Source organism: Protobothrops mucrosquamatus, unplaced genomic scaffold (assembly GCF_001527695.2).
Source record: "Protobothrops mucrosquamatus isolate PMUCROS unplaced genomic scaffold, P.Mucros_1.0 scaffold6, whole genome shotgun sequence".
In the NCBI taxonomy this organism is placed as follows: domain Eukaryota; kingdom Metazoa; phylum Chordata; class Lepidosauria; order Squamata; family Viperidae; genus Protobothrops; species Protobothrops mucrosquamatus.
The window spans coordinates 6886877-6903694 of NW_015386393.1; the positions used below are offsets into that span (position 1 = coordinate 6886877).

At 41.8% G+C, this 16818-nt stretch overlaps 1 protein-coding gene across 1 annotated transcript in view; it reads right to left on the reverse strand.

Annotated features, from left to right (window-relative positions):
* The window catches only part of LOC107282193 (serine-rich adhesin for platelets), a gene marked incomplete at its 3' end in the record, with an annotated part of 37778 nt that overhangs the window by 8858 nt on the left and 12102 nt on the right, over positions 1-16818 (reverse strand). The window contains exon 3 of the mRNA XM_029282982.1: positions 6-3083. Within this exon, the coding sequence (XP_029138815.1) occupies positions 6-3083 (3078 nt within the window). The remainder of the gene's footprint in view (positions 1-5; positions 3084-16818) is intronic.

Below are 16818 nucleotides of genomic sequence, written 5' to 3' on the forward strand. Positions count from 1 at the left end.
AAGTTGAGTAGTGGTTTTTGTTGTACTAGTACTAATTGTGGAGCTCTCTGTGGAAGAGATGGAGGTCTGTGTGCTCTTCGGGGCAGATGTGGTAGTTTGTGATGTAGTGGATTCATTCAAGGTGGCAGCTGGTATCTCTGTGGAGACTGCTGTGCTCTCTGAAACAGAACTTGTGGTTTCTGTAGTAGGAGCAGTCATCATGCTACTCTTTCCAGCAGTTGTAGTGCTTTCTGGAGGAGAGGAAGCTGTTTCTGATGTGGTGGATTCAGACATGCTGGTCCCTGGCAAAGGTGTGGAATATGCTGGCCTCTCCAAAATGGAACCTGTACTTTCAGTACTAGCAGAAGTAATTGTGCTACTCTTTTCTGAAATTGTTGTATGTAGTGTTCTCTCCAGAGGAGAGATGGACGTTTGCTCGGAGGTAGAAAGAAGTCCGGAACTGGTTGTGGGAGTGGTAGATGGCACACTACTTGATAAAGCAGAAGCGGTGGTCCTTGCCAAACTGGATGGCGTCATGCTACTCTCTGAAAAAGATGTAGAGGATACTGTGCTCTTTAGAGCTGGGGTTGTGGTTATGGAAATAGAAGATGTTATTCTCTTTGCTGATGCCGTAGAAGACACTGTACTCATTGGAGAGCTGGCTGATTCTGATGGGATGGATGCAGGTGTGGTGGCTTCTGGAGAAGTAGCTGTGATGACTGAATGTTCAGCAGTGGTTTCTGAAGAGATAGTAGTCTTTATAGAGCTGGAGGTCACTGTGCTCTGTGGGGGAGAAGTGGCTGTTGCTGTTGTTATGGTTTCCAATGTGGTGGTTTGTGGAGAAGTAGTTAAGTATTCCCTAGTCGTTGGAAGTTGAATAGTGGTTTTTGTTGTACTAGTACTAATTGTGGAGCTCTCTGTGGAAGAGATGGAGGTCTGTGTGCTCTTCGGGGCAGATGTGGTAGTTTGTGATGTAGTGGATTCATTCAAGGTGGCAGCTGGTATCTCTGTGGAGACTGCTGTGCTCTCTGAAACAGAACTTGTGGTTTCTGTAGTAGGAGCAGTCATCATGCTACTTTTTCCAGCAGTTGTAGTGCTTTCTGGAGGAGAGGTAGCTGTTTCTGATGTGGTGGATTCAGACATGCTGGTCCCTGGCAAAGGTGTGGAATATGCTGGCCTCTCCGAAATGGAACCTGTACTTTCAGTACTAGCAGAAGTAATTGTGCTACTCTTTTCTGAAATTGTTGTATGTAGTGTTCTCTCCAGAGGAGAGATGGACGTTTGCTCGGAGGTAGAAAGAAGTCCGGAACTGGTTGTGGGAGTGGTAGATGGCACACTACTTGATAAAGCAGAAGTGGTGGTCCTTGCCAAACTGGATGGCGTCATGCTACTCTCTGAAAAAGATGTAGAGGATACTGTGCTCTTTAGAGCTGGGGTTGTGGTTATGGAAATAGAAGATGTTATTCTCTTTGCTGATGCCGTAGAAGACACTGTACTCATTGGAGAGCTGGCTGCTTCTGATGAGATGGATGCAGGTGTGGTGGCTTCTGGAGAAGTAGCTGTGATGATTGAATGTTGAGCAGTGGTTTCTGAAGAGCTAGTAGTCTTTGTAGAGCTGGAGGTCACTGTGCTCTGTGGGGGAGAAGTGGCTGTTGCTGTTGTTATGGTTTCCACTGTGGTGGTTTGTGGAGAAGTAGTTAAGTATTCCCTAGTCATTGGAAGTTGAGTAGTGGTTTTTGTTGTACTAGTCCTAATTGTGGAGCTCTCAGGGAAGGAGCTGGGGGGCTGTGTGCTCTTTTGGGAAGATGTGGCAGTTTGTGATGTGGTGGATTCATTCAATTTGGTTGCTGGTAATGCTGTGGAGACTGCTGTGCTTTCTGGAATAGAACTTGTGGTTTCTGTACTGGGAGCAGTTGTCATGCTACTCGTTCCAGCAGCTGTAGTGCTTTCTGGTGCAGAGGAAGCTGTTTCTGATGTGATGAATTCAGACATGGTGGTCCCTGGCAAAGGTGTGGAATATGCTGGCCTCTCCGAAATGGAACCTGTACTTTCAGTAATAGCAGAAGTAATTGTGCTGCTCTTTTCTGAAATTGTTGTATGTAGTGTTCTCTCCAAAGGAGAGATGTATGTTTGCTCGGGGGTAGAAAGAACTCTGGAACTGGTTGTGGGAGTGGTAGATGGCACACTACTTGATAAAGCAGAAGCGGTGGTCCTTGACAAACTGGATGGCGTCGTGCTACTCTCTGAAAAAGATGAAGAGGATACTGTGCTCTTTAGAGCTGGGGTTGTGGTTTTGGAAATAGAAGATGTTATTCTCTTTGCTGATGCCGTAGAAGACACTGTACTCATTGGAGAGCTGGCTGCTTCTGATGTGATGGATGCAGGTGTGGTGGCTTCTGGAGAAGTAGCTGTGGTGATTGAATGTTGAGCAGTGGTTTCTGAAGAGCTAGTAGTCTTTGTAGAGCTGGAGGTCACTGTGCTCTGTGGGGAAGAAGTGGCTGCCACTGTGGTTTCCAATGTGGTGGTTTGTGGAGAAGTAGTTAAGTATTCCCTGGTCGTTGGAAGTTGAGTAGTGGTTTTTGTTTTACTAGTACTAATTGTGGAGCTTTCTGTGGAAGAGATGGAGGTCTGTGTGCTCTTCGGGGCAGATGTGGTAGTTCGTGATGTAGTGGATTCATTCAAGGTGGCAGCTGGCATCTCTGTGGAGACTGCTGTGCTCTCTGAAACAGAACTTGTGGTTTCTGTAGTAGAAGCAGTCATCATGCTACTCTTTCCTGAAGGTATAATGCTCTCTGGAGGAGACGTAAGTTGTTTTGATGTGATCGATTGAGACATCATGGTCTCTGGAAAACTTGTGGAGTATCCTATGCTCTTTGGGGGAAAAGTGGCTGTTGCTTTTGTTGTGGTTTCTAACATGGTGGTTTCTGAACTAATAATAGCCATTGTAGAGCTGGCTTTTAAAGATGTGGACTGCACTCTTCTCTCTGTAGGAGATGTGGCTGTTTCTGATTTGGTGTATACACTAGTTGTTGACATATTCTCTTTGCTTGTAGTGGTGGAGGGTGTTCCATTTGTACTTTTTCCCTTTGCTGTTCCCGTTGGTGCTGAAAGGATATAAATAATTGGAGTTAAATTAAGGTAGTATGTAGGACAGAACAAAGGTTATAAACTGCAATTTGTTAATAGAACATAAGATATAGTAAAGTTTTCATTCTTTTTGTTTGCATGAATGTTTCTTTACTTGTACAATTTGATGCCTTTTACCATGCAGGTCAGTTTTGTAAGTACCAAATTGCTTCCTTCATCAATTTGATTAAATATATTAATCTCCTCTGTATTTGTTTGGGGCATTTGTCGGTCTTTCCCTGTCTTTTTTTCCTTAGGTACTGATTTTCATGGGTTTAGGCAAAGATATTCAACTATACTTAAAATCGAATATGTTTATTTAGTGGTTGTATGTTTCACCTTTCATTCAAATAGCCCTCCTTCTTCCTATTTTTCACATAAAACTCTATTTGTTATGTTTGAGTGAGGGAGAAGGATTGGCCTAAATTCACCAGAAAGCTTCTTTGTCTCAGAGGATTAAGCATTGTACCACATTGTCTCTGAATTTCACCAGAGATGTTAGAAACTGAGTGTCAACGCTGTTAATATAGGATATTATTGCTTTGACAAAATATACAGAACTGTCTGGTATTTTTAGAGTTAATTCAGATGACAGAGAAAGGGAGGAGATTTATAAGGAAAGCCCAGGAAAAGGAACGGAAGTGAATCTTTGCCCTCCAGGCTAATTGGAAGATGTAACTTATGACTGCAAAATAAGGGAGGGGTTTAGCACGAAAAGTTAGACGCAAGCAAGAGAAATTCAGATTCTGGCACCCATCCATGAGGTGCCGTCAATCTGTTACGCTGTTAATAAAGGCTTTTAGGGTAAACAATGCCTGGAGGTTCTTTGAAGTGTTTCATTAGTCGGAACCATGACATTGAGAACTTCTGGGTGCAGTGATGTGGTCTATCATTGAGCTAAGGCCTTTTTGCTACAGATAGTCTTCGTTTTATAACCTCAGTTGGGACCAGTAATTCAATCATTAAGTGAAGCAGCCACTAGGTGAAACCCTGATGATCTTCAACCTTTCCTTGATTTATAGACCTGTGAAGGTTGTAAATGCAAGGATTACTTGCAAAATTACTTTTTCATCCCATCAAAACTACAATGGTTCCTAAATAAGGCAGTTACTAAACAAGGATTGCCCTTATAAAAGTCCTAAATAAAGGGCAAAACCCCACAATCACCTTACAATATATTTCTTCAGTTCTTTGCTCAGTAGAAAAGTACACCAGCATAAATTACATTGCCTGATGGATGAGCCCAGTTCTTTCTTAGCAGCAGGGCTGGGAAGGGGTACTGCCCTTACAATTCTAATTCAGGACAAATTAAGGGCCTCAAATAGTGAATTCCTTTGAATATGTTTCCTTTCCCTCCCCTCTCAGCAACACTGGAATTGAGTGACTTGGGGATGGGGTACTGGGATGGGAGATTCAGCCACCTTTCAAATTGCCCAAGTATGTCCCTCCTGTTTCAACCAATACCTCCTCTCCACACTCACTAGCATGTCCATTGATTACTTTGGGATACAGGTATTAGTCCTTCAAGGTTGGTCAGGTCAGGAAATCAGACTACTGGACTCTGCTTTATTATTATTGGGTATACTGGCAAGTTTCCTCTGTCATTTCTTGTAACATGGCATTACTTTAAATCTTTTTTTAGGCTCTCTTCTTTCCCAGAACTGAAATTTGGGGGGGGGGATGTTGTGCCTTTGAGTCATTATTGATTTCTGGTGACCGCCTGAACCAGTTCCTGTAGGCTTCTTGGCACTACTGTATTTTCAGAAATGGTTTGTCCTTGCCTTTTTCTTTCTAGGGCTAAGAGAGAGAGGCCGGCCCAAACTCACCCAGCTGCCTGCATGCCTAAGACAGGATTAGAACCCAGGATCCTGGAAATTGCTCCTAGCTTGTTGCCTTAACCACTACACCAATCTGGTTCTTGAGATTTCATTTAATGTCTCTTTTATCAGTTAAACGTTATGGGTTTTGCCCATGGTTTCTGCCTCCCTCTACACCAGATTCGGCATTCTTCCAAAAGAGTTCATAAATAACACATGTTTCAGGTCCCTTTGCCATATAACTGTGCTTGTGACCTGGGACAGAACTCTTGTAACTTTTATCCCTGCTCCCAATTATCTTACATAGATAGATGTTCAGACAAATATCAGTGCTGGCAGTGAATGGTCATGGCTAGCCGTATTCTGTGGGTAGGTGAAATAATATCTCCCCCCCTCTGCTCCAATTAAAGCAAAAACAGAAATAAAACAAATAAATCTACAATATAGACTAGTGCTCTCTCTAGTCTAGGGAGTGGTGAATACTACTTGTGTTTTCTTACAGAAAGGTCTACTATCCTTCCTTGTTTTTTTAAAAACAAGGCTAGTATTCTTTGAAAGGCAAGCTAATCTGGAAATGTCAGGCTGGCATTTTCCAAAGCACGGGGTCAGGCATTACACAGGTTGATGTCACTGTGGAAGCCAGGTATTTGGTTTGTCCTGCAGTTGAAGCCAAAAGGGCCAGGGAGGGCAGTTGCCAGTGGCCTAGGAAAGATGACATGCCCACATCATCCTCACATGAGCAGTAGGTGCTGCCCAGATTACCTGAATAGGTTATCACCAACTTTATCAATGAATCACTATAAATTGTTCATATATTGAGAGTGGTGTTGGAAGAAGAGGAGAGACACTACTTTAAAACTGCTTCTAAAGATGAATTAATCTGCCTCTGCAGCAGGTGAAGATGAAATGCTAAGATGAAAACAATATTTGAGCTGCCCAGAGTCATTTGTGGAGATGGGCAGCTATAGAAATCAAACAACAAACAAATAAAATGTCATGGAGACATAACCTTGTAAGATAATGAAGGGAGCATAGTTGTTCTATGGGAGACTGAGTCTTCGCTCACATTATTTGCTTGTCACTATTGGTGGCACACAACAATGTCTTTTCCAATCTGATGCATTGAATTCTACAATTAGTGGGAAAGTAGTAGATAACCCTTTGACTGCTTACATGCCCTGTGAGCTATATCACTGAGATATAAGGGCTCTGGATAAAGATTTATCTCAACTTAAATCATTGCTCCAAACAGTCCACTGCTTTCTGTTCCAGGGTATGGATGCCAATCTATCTGCAGCTCCCCTAAGTGGTATCTGCTGAACTTCCATATTACTTAGTTATAATTTAATTTAATAATTTGAGCATGACCATGAGATCAGCAGAACTTGTAAGGTTTTGAAGATCTCACACAAGAACCCATGAGATAGCAAAGCAAAGTCTCGTTGTTACAAGAGATTATGTGAAAATTCAGCATTCTCACATGAAAGCGTGGTGCAAATTGCAATGACATGAAAGTGGTGTAACATATGCCAACATGCCACAATGCAAACTTCACCCTTTTGGGACACAAATGCTTAAGTCGCAGAATTTGTTTGTATTTTCACGATCCATATTTTGTTTTGCCTCTTTTCTCCTCTCATGGATGCCTACATATGAGAAGAAAAACCTGGCAATCTCTCAAGACTCAGGGCATTTTAAAAACATTTATTCTTATTTTCAGTGGGAAGCTTCCTAGTGCATAAAAGGTTACTTTCTCCTGCTTTGCAGGAAAGCAGAGAAGGGTGTGTTTCATCATGCATTGTTTGATTATTTAAAATTGGGATTTTCTGCCTGCCAAACCTGTCCCTACCCTGAGCCATAAAACCTACTCTAAACACAATATCTTGCATTCACATTCTATGCTTAACCTGTTTTTTGCATTGTTTAATTTTCTGGTTTCACACACCCCTGAACCATAAATATTAAAGTGTCTAAGCTTACATGCCACACTATACCATATACATGTACATATTCATACACATATACTGTACATACATACACACATACACACATAAATACAAAATAGCACAGTATGGTTAAGTTATGTGATATAAATAAAGCTGTACGGTACATTTATGTTAGGCTTGCTCCATCTCACTGGGAGGTCGCCAATCTTCTTCAGACAGGGAGCCATATTTGGGCTTTTGACAGCGAAGTTTGAAAGAGCAAAATTGATATCCTTAAATGAGGAAAAGTTGCCCTGATTATGTGGGGAGGGTGATTAATGAGTGCCATCTAGCCACCGCACAGATGGACTACTGCAATGTACTATGAAGGGAGCTGCTATCTTAAAGACCAGTGAGAAGCTAAACCTGGTCTAGAATGCATTGATGTGGGCACTTATGAGCAGGCTGTGATATGTCTATGTGTCATGCTGCCATTATTGATCAGTGAATCACTGCAGTTGTTGAGTGAATCATTTGATTGTTAAGAGAATCCAACTTCCCCCATTGATTTTGCTCGTCAGAAGCCAGCTGAGAAGATTGCAAATGGTGATCACGTGACCCTGGGACACTGCAGTCATTGTACGTGTGAACTAAATGTGAAGTAGCAGAAATTTGATCATGTGACCGTGGGGATGCTGCAACAGTTGTGAGAGGACTGGTCATAAGTCCCTTTTTCAGTGCTGTTGCAACTTTGAATGGCTGCTAAACAAATCGTTGTAAGCCAAGAACTGCCTGTATAATAAGTCTGGGCATAGTTTGCTTAGGGCAGACGCCATTAGATCACTGGATTAGCACAATTTAGAAAGGATTCTTGGATGAAATTTTTTTAGAGCCTAATCCAATCCTCAATCGGATATTTAACTAATCATTTGAATCCTCTTCTCCCGTATTGATGGCTTCCTTTTGTTTGATCACATTCTGTCCTATAATATTAGCTGCAGGACATGGAGATTATCCCTATAACAAAGTGTCATTTCTTTCTTAATCCTGCAGCATGGCAGTAAAAAAAAAGGGGGGGTTCATCCTGAATTCCCCTTTTCCCCCTTGGTAAAAAAAAATATCATTTCACTTCTGTCATCCAGAGATGGATGTCGGCTTTGGTTTCTCTCATTTTCCAAAAAGTTTTGTATAGATTGTGATGTGAAACGGGACATTCCCATGGGACTATCCCATCAGCCAAAGCATTAGTAAATATATTCCATGTTCTTTCATTAGATATTTGCCTATGATCAGACCTGTTAAGTTAAAAAAATGTGCTTTTAAAAAAAACTTAATCAGTTCTGTGATCTGAAAAAGTCTGAAAACCTGTTCTATAGGACTAGGCTGGAGATTAGGAAAAGAGACTGGAATTAAAGAAAAAAGCTATTTAATCGGAAATGTTATTCACAAAATAGACTGGCCTGGTAGGTGGATCAGCTACTCAACTAAATGTTTTTAAATGGAAGTTGGACTGCCCAGTGTCAAAGATGCTGAAGATGTGAGATACCTGCATTCAGCAAGGAGAAGGAACATAAGGACTCCAAGATCTCTTCTGATGCTATCACTGACCTTGTGATGGCCTGGTTTGCATAAGATGCTAAAACATTGGTTGAGTTACAATGGCGTATGATCAAAAATGATTAGGGGACTGGAGGTTAATAATAATAATAATAAAGTTGGAAGGGACCTTGGAGGTCATCTAGTCCAACCCCCTGCTCAGGCAGGAAACCCTGTACCATTTCAGACAAATGGCTGTCCAGTCTCTTCTTAAAAACTTCCAGTGTTGGAGCATTTACCACTTCTGGAGGCAGGTTGTTCCACTGGTTAATTGTTCTAACTGTCAGGAAGTTTCTCCTTAGTTCTAGGTTGCTTCTCTCCTTGATTAGTTTCCATCCGTTGCTTCTCGTCCTGCCTTCAGGCGCCTTGGAAAATAGCTTGACTCCCTCTTCTTTGTGGCAGCCCCTGAGATATTGGAACACTGCTATCATGTCCCCCCTCGTCCTTCTCTTCATTAAACTAGACATACCCAATTCCAGCAGCCTTTCCTTATATGCTTTGGCCTCCAGTCCCCTAATCATCTTTGTTGCTCTTCTCTGTACTCTTTCTAGAGTCTCAACATCTTTTTTACATCGTGGTGACCAAAACTGGATGCAGTATTCCAAGTGTGGCCTTACCAAGGCATTGTAAAGTGGTATTAATACTTCACGTGATCTTGATTCTATCCCTCTGTTAATGCAGCCCAGCATTGTGTTGGCCTTTTTGGCAGCTGCATCACACTGCTGGCTCATATTTAAGTGATTGTCCACTAGGACTCCAAGATCCCTCTCACAGTTACTACTATTGAGCAAGGTACCCCCTATACTATACCTGTACATTTGGCTTTTCTTGCCTAAATGTAGAACCTTACTTTTTTCACCATTGAATTTCATTTTGTTAGATAGCGCCCAGTGTTCAAGTCTCTCCAGATCCTCCTGTATCCTAAGCCTGTCTTCTGGCTATTCTTGCCAGCTTGATGTCATCTGCAAATTTGATGATTTCCCCATCTATCCCCTCGTCCAAAGGTTAAAACATAAAGAACGGTTGCTGAAACTGGGTACATTTAGTTTAATGAAAAGTAGGACTAGGAGTGACATGATAGCAGTGTTCGAATATCTAAGGGGCTGCCACAAAGGAAAAAGGGGTCAACCTATTCTCCAAAGCACCTAAAGGCAGGACAAGAAGCAATAGATGGGAACTAGTCAATGAGAGAACCAACCTAGAACCAAGGAAAAATTTCCTGAGAGTTAAAACAACTAATCAATGGAACGACTTGCCTCCAGAAGTTGTGGGTGTTCTAACACTGGAAGTTTTTAAGAAGAGAATGGACAACCATTTGCCTGAAATGGAATAGGGTTTACTGCCTGAGCAGGGGTTGGATTAGTCCTAGGTCCCTTCCAACTCTGTTATTCTGCTGAGTGCTGAACCCCAAACTATTCAAGATCATTTTAATAGGCTAATACGTAGGATGAACCCAGCCAGTGAATTGTCATTATGTGCAGGATTTTCTTAACGATAACTAAAGGACAGGCCTATTCATTTCTTCTAACCCTCAAGCCCTTTATGAAGAGATATGAAGACTTTGGCAAACTCTTGAAAAAGCTGTATGAACTGGGATGGTAGAGGGTGTCTGGGATGGGTTTGTGGTTAGAAAGAATAGCAGGAAACAGTTTAACTTCTGGGACATAGGTTTGTGAATATACAGACATTTTTTGAGGGTATCCACAATACACGCTCAATATTTCAACTATACCTAATGAGTAAAAAGTTGGGTAGTTTGGCATTAGCTTGGTTCGGGGGTTTCCATAGAGTGTGTGTTAAAAATGTCAATACAACAGATTTGACTGCATCCCTTTATATGTGGCTGTGATGTCAACGCACATTCAAAGGGGTGGTTTTCAACTGAGTGATTATGTCTGCCATCTTGACTTTTTCGACTCCACCTTTTTCCATGAGGAAAAATAGATGTCATAAATTATATTCAATCAACTGCAAGGACAAACATCATACAATGTTGATAACAGGAAAGGAAATCGCTAGCAGTTTAGCCTAAAAGACCTAACTATGTGATATCTTAATTTTTGGAAACAAAATTAACCTTACAGCAACAAATCACAATATTTGTACAGACTCTGTGTTCCAGATCAGCAGTACAAAGAAGCCAATTCAAACAACACACGCACACACACACACCTGTGTCTGTGTGTGTTTGTTTGCTTTATCTTGTTATCTCTTCCTGCTTCTCCAAGTTTTAAAACACACAACCATATCCCTTTTTTGTCCTGACCTTTTTCTCAAAAGAACATCCCATTATTATTTAGAATCATACAATCTTTTATGCTGGCTCTAAGTCAAGTGTTGGAAATCTACACTGATTTAAATCCATGCTTTTCTCTTTCAGCCAAATCAGTTTGGATTACGAGCAATGGGTTTTGCTAAAAGAAGTATCTGTAAAATTCAGGCTGCTCTGACCTTCAAATTCCAAATGAGTATTCTGAATGAGCATTTTGCTAGCAATGTACACGAACTTGTTGAAACCAAATCATCAACACTTTGTAAGAATAAAATCAATTCAGAAATGAAAAAGAATGTGAAAGGATTCAATATGGCACTGGGAATGTAGTGGAAAACCAGAAAACGTGTAGAGGAAAACTAAAATGACATGAAGTTAGAAAGCAGATTTTAACATAGGATTGGGCTAATTTATATAATCAGAGAGTTTGAAAGCTGTACATAAACCTTGGTCTTCTTTGCTATCCCTCTCAAGGTAGGGACTGACATTCAGTGATACAATTTCCTGCCATTTTGAGGTGTGATAAGATGAGGTTTGAGACAGCAGGAAGGGGCACCACTTAAAACAGCATTTCCTAATATACCTTCTGGGCAGAAAATAGGGAATGAGATACACATTTCACCACATTTCTTGAAGAAAGTAAGAAATTTTCCAATCATATCTCAGGATTGGTAATTCCGTTAAATAATGACAAAAACTAAGTTGATTGTCCCCCCTCCTCCTCCTCCTTTACAAGTAAGTTAATTTAGTTCTCTCCCAAGATTCTGTCCAGTCTTGGAAGAGCTAATCTTACTGAATTAAACTGGAGATGATAGCTCAGGATTTAATCCAGTACAGATTTGAAGAATAATGGCTATACTTACACATTTCTACACAAACAGGAGTTCTTCCCTCCCCCCCCCAAAAAAATTCCAAATGTAGGAGAAAAATAGTCCCAACCTCCTCATTCTTCCTTCTCTGCATTGTTTGTATTGCTAGATTGGCTGGGTGTTGTATAAAAGAAAACTTTGTGGCACAATATGCATTTAATGACTTAAAAGTCTCCCTTAATCTCCTCTTCAGTGTTAACGGCTTGTGGCTGTGTTAGAAGATGACAGATGGTATCACAAAAAAAGGTAAACTTGTGCCAAGGACGTTTCTTCCTTATAAAAACATATCTTGCTCCATTTTGACACTGACTCAGCCTAAAAGACCGAGAAGAAAAAACATTTGCTCATATCGAAAGGGAGGAGAGAGGAGAAAGCATACTGTATGCAGGAGTGTTGCAATTTCATGAATCAAAGAAAGTGTTTGATTTTTCACTTCCTTGCAATATTTAGGCCCTGAAGGTGAATGACATTTCCAAACAGACTGTTCAGTGTCAGCTCTGAAAATAGATCTGGTACATCCATGAATCAGAAACACTGAACTACATTTTTCAAAGATCTTGGAGCACTGGGGAACTACCAGAGGACTGGAAAAGAGCTGATGTAGTTCCCATCTTCAAAAAAGGGGAAAAAATGGATCCAGGAAATTACAACCTATCAGCCTGACCTCAATACCTGGGAAGATTCTGGAAAAGATAATCAAACAACTAATTAGCGAATACCTAGAGGCAAACAAAATCACTACTAAAAGCCAACATGGGTTTGCCAAAAACAGATCATGCCAGACAAACCTTATTGCATTATTTGACCAAGTGACAAAATTAGTGGATCAGAGGAATGCTGTGGATATAATTTACTTGGACTGCAGTAAGGCATTTGATAAAGTAGATCACAACGTACTACTCAAAAAGATAGAAAAATGTGGGTTAGACAGCATCACCGCCACATGGATTCGTAACTGGTTGATCAGCCATACTCAGCATGTGGTCCTCAATGGAACTGCATCTACATGGAGGGAAGAGTGTAGTGGGGTGCCCCAGGGCTCTGTTCTGGGCCCAGTGCTCTTCAACATCTTCATCAACGATTTGGACGAGGGGATAGATGGGGAACTCATCAAATTTGCAGATAACACCAAGCTGGCAGGAATAGCCAACACTCCAGAAGACAGGCTTAAGATACAGGAGGACCTGGACAGACTTGTACACTGGGCGCTATCTAACAAAATGAAATTCAATGGTGAAAAAAGTAAGGTTCTACATTTAGACAAGAAAAACCAAACGTACAGGTATAGTATAGGGGGTATCTTGCTCAATAGTAGTAACTGTGAGAGGGATCTCGGAGTCCTAGTGGACAATCACTTAAATATGAGCCAGCAGTGTGCTGCAACTGCCAAAAAAGCCAACACAATGCTGGGCTGCATTAACAGAGGGATAGAATCAAGATCACGTGAGGTATTAATACCACTTTACAATGCCTTGGTAAGGCCACACTTGGAATACTGCATCCAGTTTTGGTCACCACGATGTAAAAAAGATGTTGAGACTCTAGAAAGAGTACAGAGAAGAGCAACAAAGATGATTAGGGGACTGGAGGCTAAAACATATAAGGAACGGTTGCTGGAATTGGGTATGTCTAGTTTAACGAAGAGAAGGACGAGGGGGGGGGACATGATAACAATGTTCCAATATCTCAGGGGCTGCCACAAAGAAGAAGGAGTGAAGCTATTCTCCAAAGCGCCTGAAGGCAGGACAAGAAGCAACAGATGGAAACTAATCAAGGACAGAAGCAACCTAGAACTAAGGAGAAACTTCCTGACAGTGAGAACAATTAACCAGTGGAACAAGCTGCCTCCAGAAGCGGTGAATGCTCCAACACTGGAAGTTTTTAAGAAGAGACTGGACAGCCATTTGTCCGAAATGGTGTAGGGTTTCCTGCCTGAGCAGGGGTTGGACTCGATGACCTCCAAGGTCCCTTCCAACTTTATTATTATTATATTATTATATTAAAATGGCATCTCCAGAAGCAACATACCTTAAAGGAGGAAGACACTTGGAAGATGAAGCAGAACCCATAGGGAATGTGACAGAAAAATTGTGGTATAAAGTGTGGTGAGCTGGTGTGATGTAGGGATTAAGGACATGGAGTGGGATTGGGGAGATTTGATTTGATTAAAGACAGACCTCAGGCATGGAAACTTTACTGGCTCACTTTGGGTCAGTCTATCTCTTTCAACCCAACTTACCTCAAAGGGTTGATTTTAAGGAGAAAAATTGAAGGAGAAAGAACTATGTGCCTTGTCTGAAGCCTCTGGGAGAAAGGCAAGGATCTTGGTTTGAATTAATCCAGTTTTTCTTTTCTATCATAGGGAATAAACAAATATTGGGAAGGAGAGGGAAGAAATTGCAGCGACAAGTGGTAGCCCGATAGAAGTGGCCTGATCAGGTTTCATGTTTATTTTATTTATTGGTTTTATTTTACTTTTTAAAAGGCCCAGCGTCTGCTCACTCATACTGCACCAGGGCTCTCTTTTCTTCTTTCATTTTCTTTGGAAAAAATATCAACCAGACCAACAGCAAAGTGGCTTAGTCAATAAAGACAATATTATTAGAATATCTTTCACTAATGAAGGAGGAGGAAATAGAACCATGAAATCTTACAGGGCTTTTCAAAATGGTTTCCAAATTGAAACCATTTGGAAAAACATCAAATAAATCAGTGGGCCTGTTTGTAGCTTGGCTGTGGGTTTCTGAAGGCCTGAGGTGGGCCACCTTATTACTGAAAGTTAAGGAGATTGGAAGAACTGAAAATTAAATCGTCAGTATAAAAATACATTTATATGCATCTATAGTAGGATCATACTGGGATTGTTTCATAGGCCAGGTCAAAAAGCAAACACTGTAGGAATTCCAGGAATGCTACTTTATTTAGAGTCACTGAGAATCAAGCAGTATACAAATTTAATGAATTATTTATTATTAGAGTAGGATAGAATAATACAATCTTGAAAAACTGTCCATGTTTCTTTGTATCCCATTTTACACTAAACTACCTTTTTATGACTCTGTAATTCCTTAATTCGGGTAGAGTCGGAGTTACAGGATAGAGCTGAGCGTTTACTGGCCAGATGCCCTTCCTGATGCCATGTGGAGTTCTCAGCAGATTTTCTTTCTTTCTTTCTTTCTTTTTTTTTTGAGGCCCAGGAGAAAAATATTTGCTGCTACCTAGGATTGAACACTCAACCTTCTGAATGGGAGACAAATATCTTTACCACTAGGCCAGTGGTGGTGAACCTATGGCACGCGTGCCAGAGGCGGCACTCAGAGCCCTCTCTATGGGCACACGTGCCATCGCCCCAGACCCGCCTCCCCCTGCGGCCGCCTCCTCACCAGCAGCCCCTCCAAAGGAGAGTCACCCTCGAGCGCAGCCCGCATGGAGCAGCGCAGCCAAGGACATGGCAGCCAAGCAGCGGGGACAAGACTTCGGCCTCTCATCTATCGCACGCAGTTGATGCTGCGGGACGCGGGCAGAGGGCGTGGCTGCCATGACGCTGCTGGGCTGCGTGGGTGATCTGCGGCGGGCCGTGGAGGCGGTGGTTGGCCCCATGGGCAGGCGGGGGGCAGTTTTGGGGCACTCGGTCTCTAAAAGGTTCGCCATCACTGCACTAGGCTATCATACTGCTTATATGTATCCTGTCTTACACTAAACCAGGAGTGTCAAACTGCCGGCCTGTGGGCCGGACGCGTCACCAGGAAACCACGTTCACCCCATTGCCAGCAATGGGAAAAAAGTTCCGATACATCACTTGCGACGTCATGTGATGTCGCAAGTTTGACATGTCTGCACTAAACCGTATCAAAGGTTATTTTTAGTTTCTTTCTCATGCTTCTTTGGGACTCTCTTCCTCAAGCCCCACCTCAAATTCCTGTCTTCTACATGTTTGCCGGTAATTCCTTTACATTCAAAAAGAATTGTACAATGGGAAAAGCTGCAGAAAAGAGCTACTTTTCGGGGGGGGGGGGGAGAGAAGGAGAAGTTATTGTAGACCTACAAAGCAGCCCAATCAGATTGACCCCAGGTGACTTTAGGAACTAAATGTGCTGTATGAAGAATTGTATGAAGAAAGCTTACAGATTACTTTTCCAAATTTAGCTTAGGGCAAAGCTGGGTAAATGGAAACATGTTAGATAATGTTAGAATAACAAATACATTAGATAAATGCAGGCATAGAACAACAAATGCAGACAGAGAGCGATTATTCGCTTTCCTACAAAGACGTTAGTCAACCATGGGAATTAAAGACAAGAGTGTTTCATGATGACGAAAAAAAGGTATCTTATGTAATACATCCTTAAGCTACAGAATTCATTCATTATTATCAGTTATGGAAATGGCCATCAACGTAGGGGGTTTCAAAGGGGATTGGATCACAGAAGATCAGAATAAAGGGCCCTAGTCTTGAAAATTGTAAACCTCTCCCTGAATCACAGGTAGCTTTCCTTAGAGGTTGACCCATGAGGAGGAAGAAGAATGCTCTTGCCTTCTTCTCTGCATTTATGAGCTTTCCAAATGTACCTGGTTTCTACCAGGAAGCAAATGAAGGTTTCCCTGATGAAGCACTTTTTATGAACAAGAAGCATACCACATTATTTAACTGGACCGGTGGATTCTGCCACTAGCAATCCTATTCACGCCTCACACCTTCCAAAACAGGGTGGAGAAGTCCTACCCTGTTGCTTGTGACAAGATCTGGAATCTACCCCAGCCAGGCAAGGCCCATGTCAGGTGTGTGGTGCCAGCCAGCAAGAAAAATATCAGCTTTATTCCCTGTTTTATTAATTCAAAGAGAATGGGAGGGGTACATATGCACCCACACCCATAGCACGATGCCATGCCGTGAATTCAGAGCAATGTATTTTAGGGGGCACTCCAACACAGGAACCAGTGTTTTGTGGAATCAGCTCATAATACAGAGGGACCTCATTCTAATTCCATATAGCCTAATTTCAAAACCCTTTTCCAGAGATTTGACCAGGAGAGAACATGGCTTTTTGCAGAAATGTGGTCATCCACTTCGATCTAATATTATCTTCAGTTCCTGTCGCCAACCTGGTGCCTTTGAAAAAGTTCTCGGGCTGATGTGTCCAGAACAGCAGGCATAGCAACTGGCTGGGAATCTCAGGCGGAGCACTTCCCATATATTGGCTCTCATCAGCTAGCCATACCCTTCTGAGATTCGA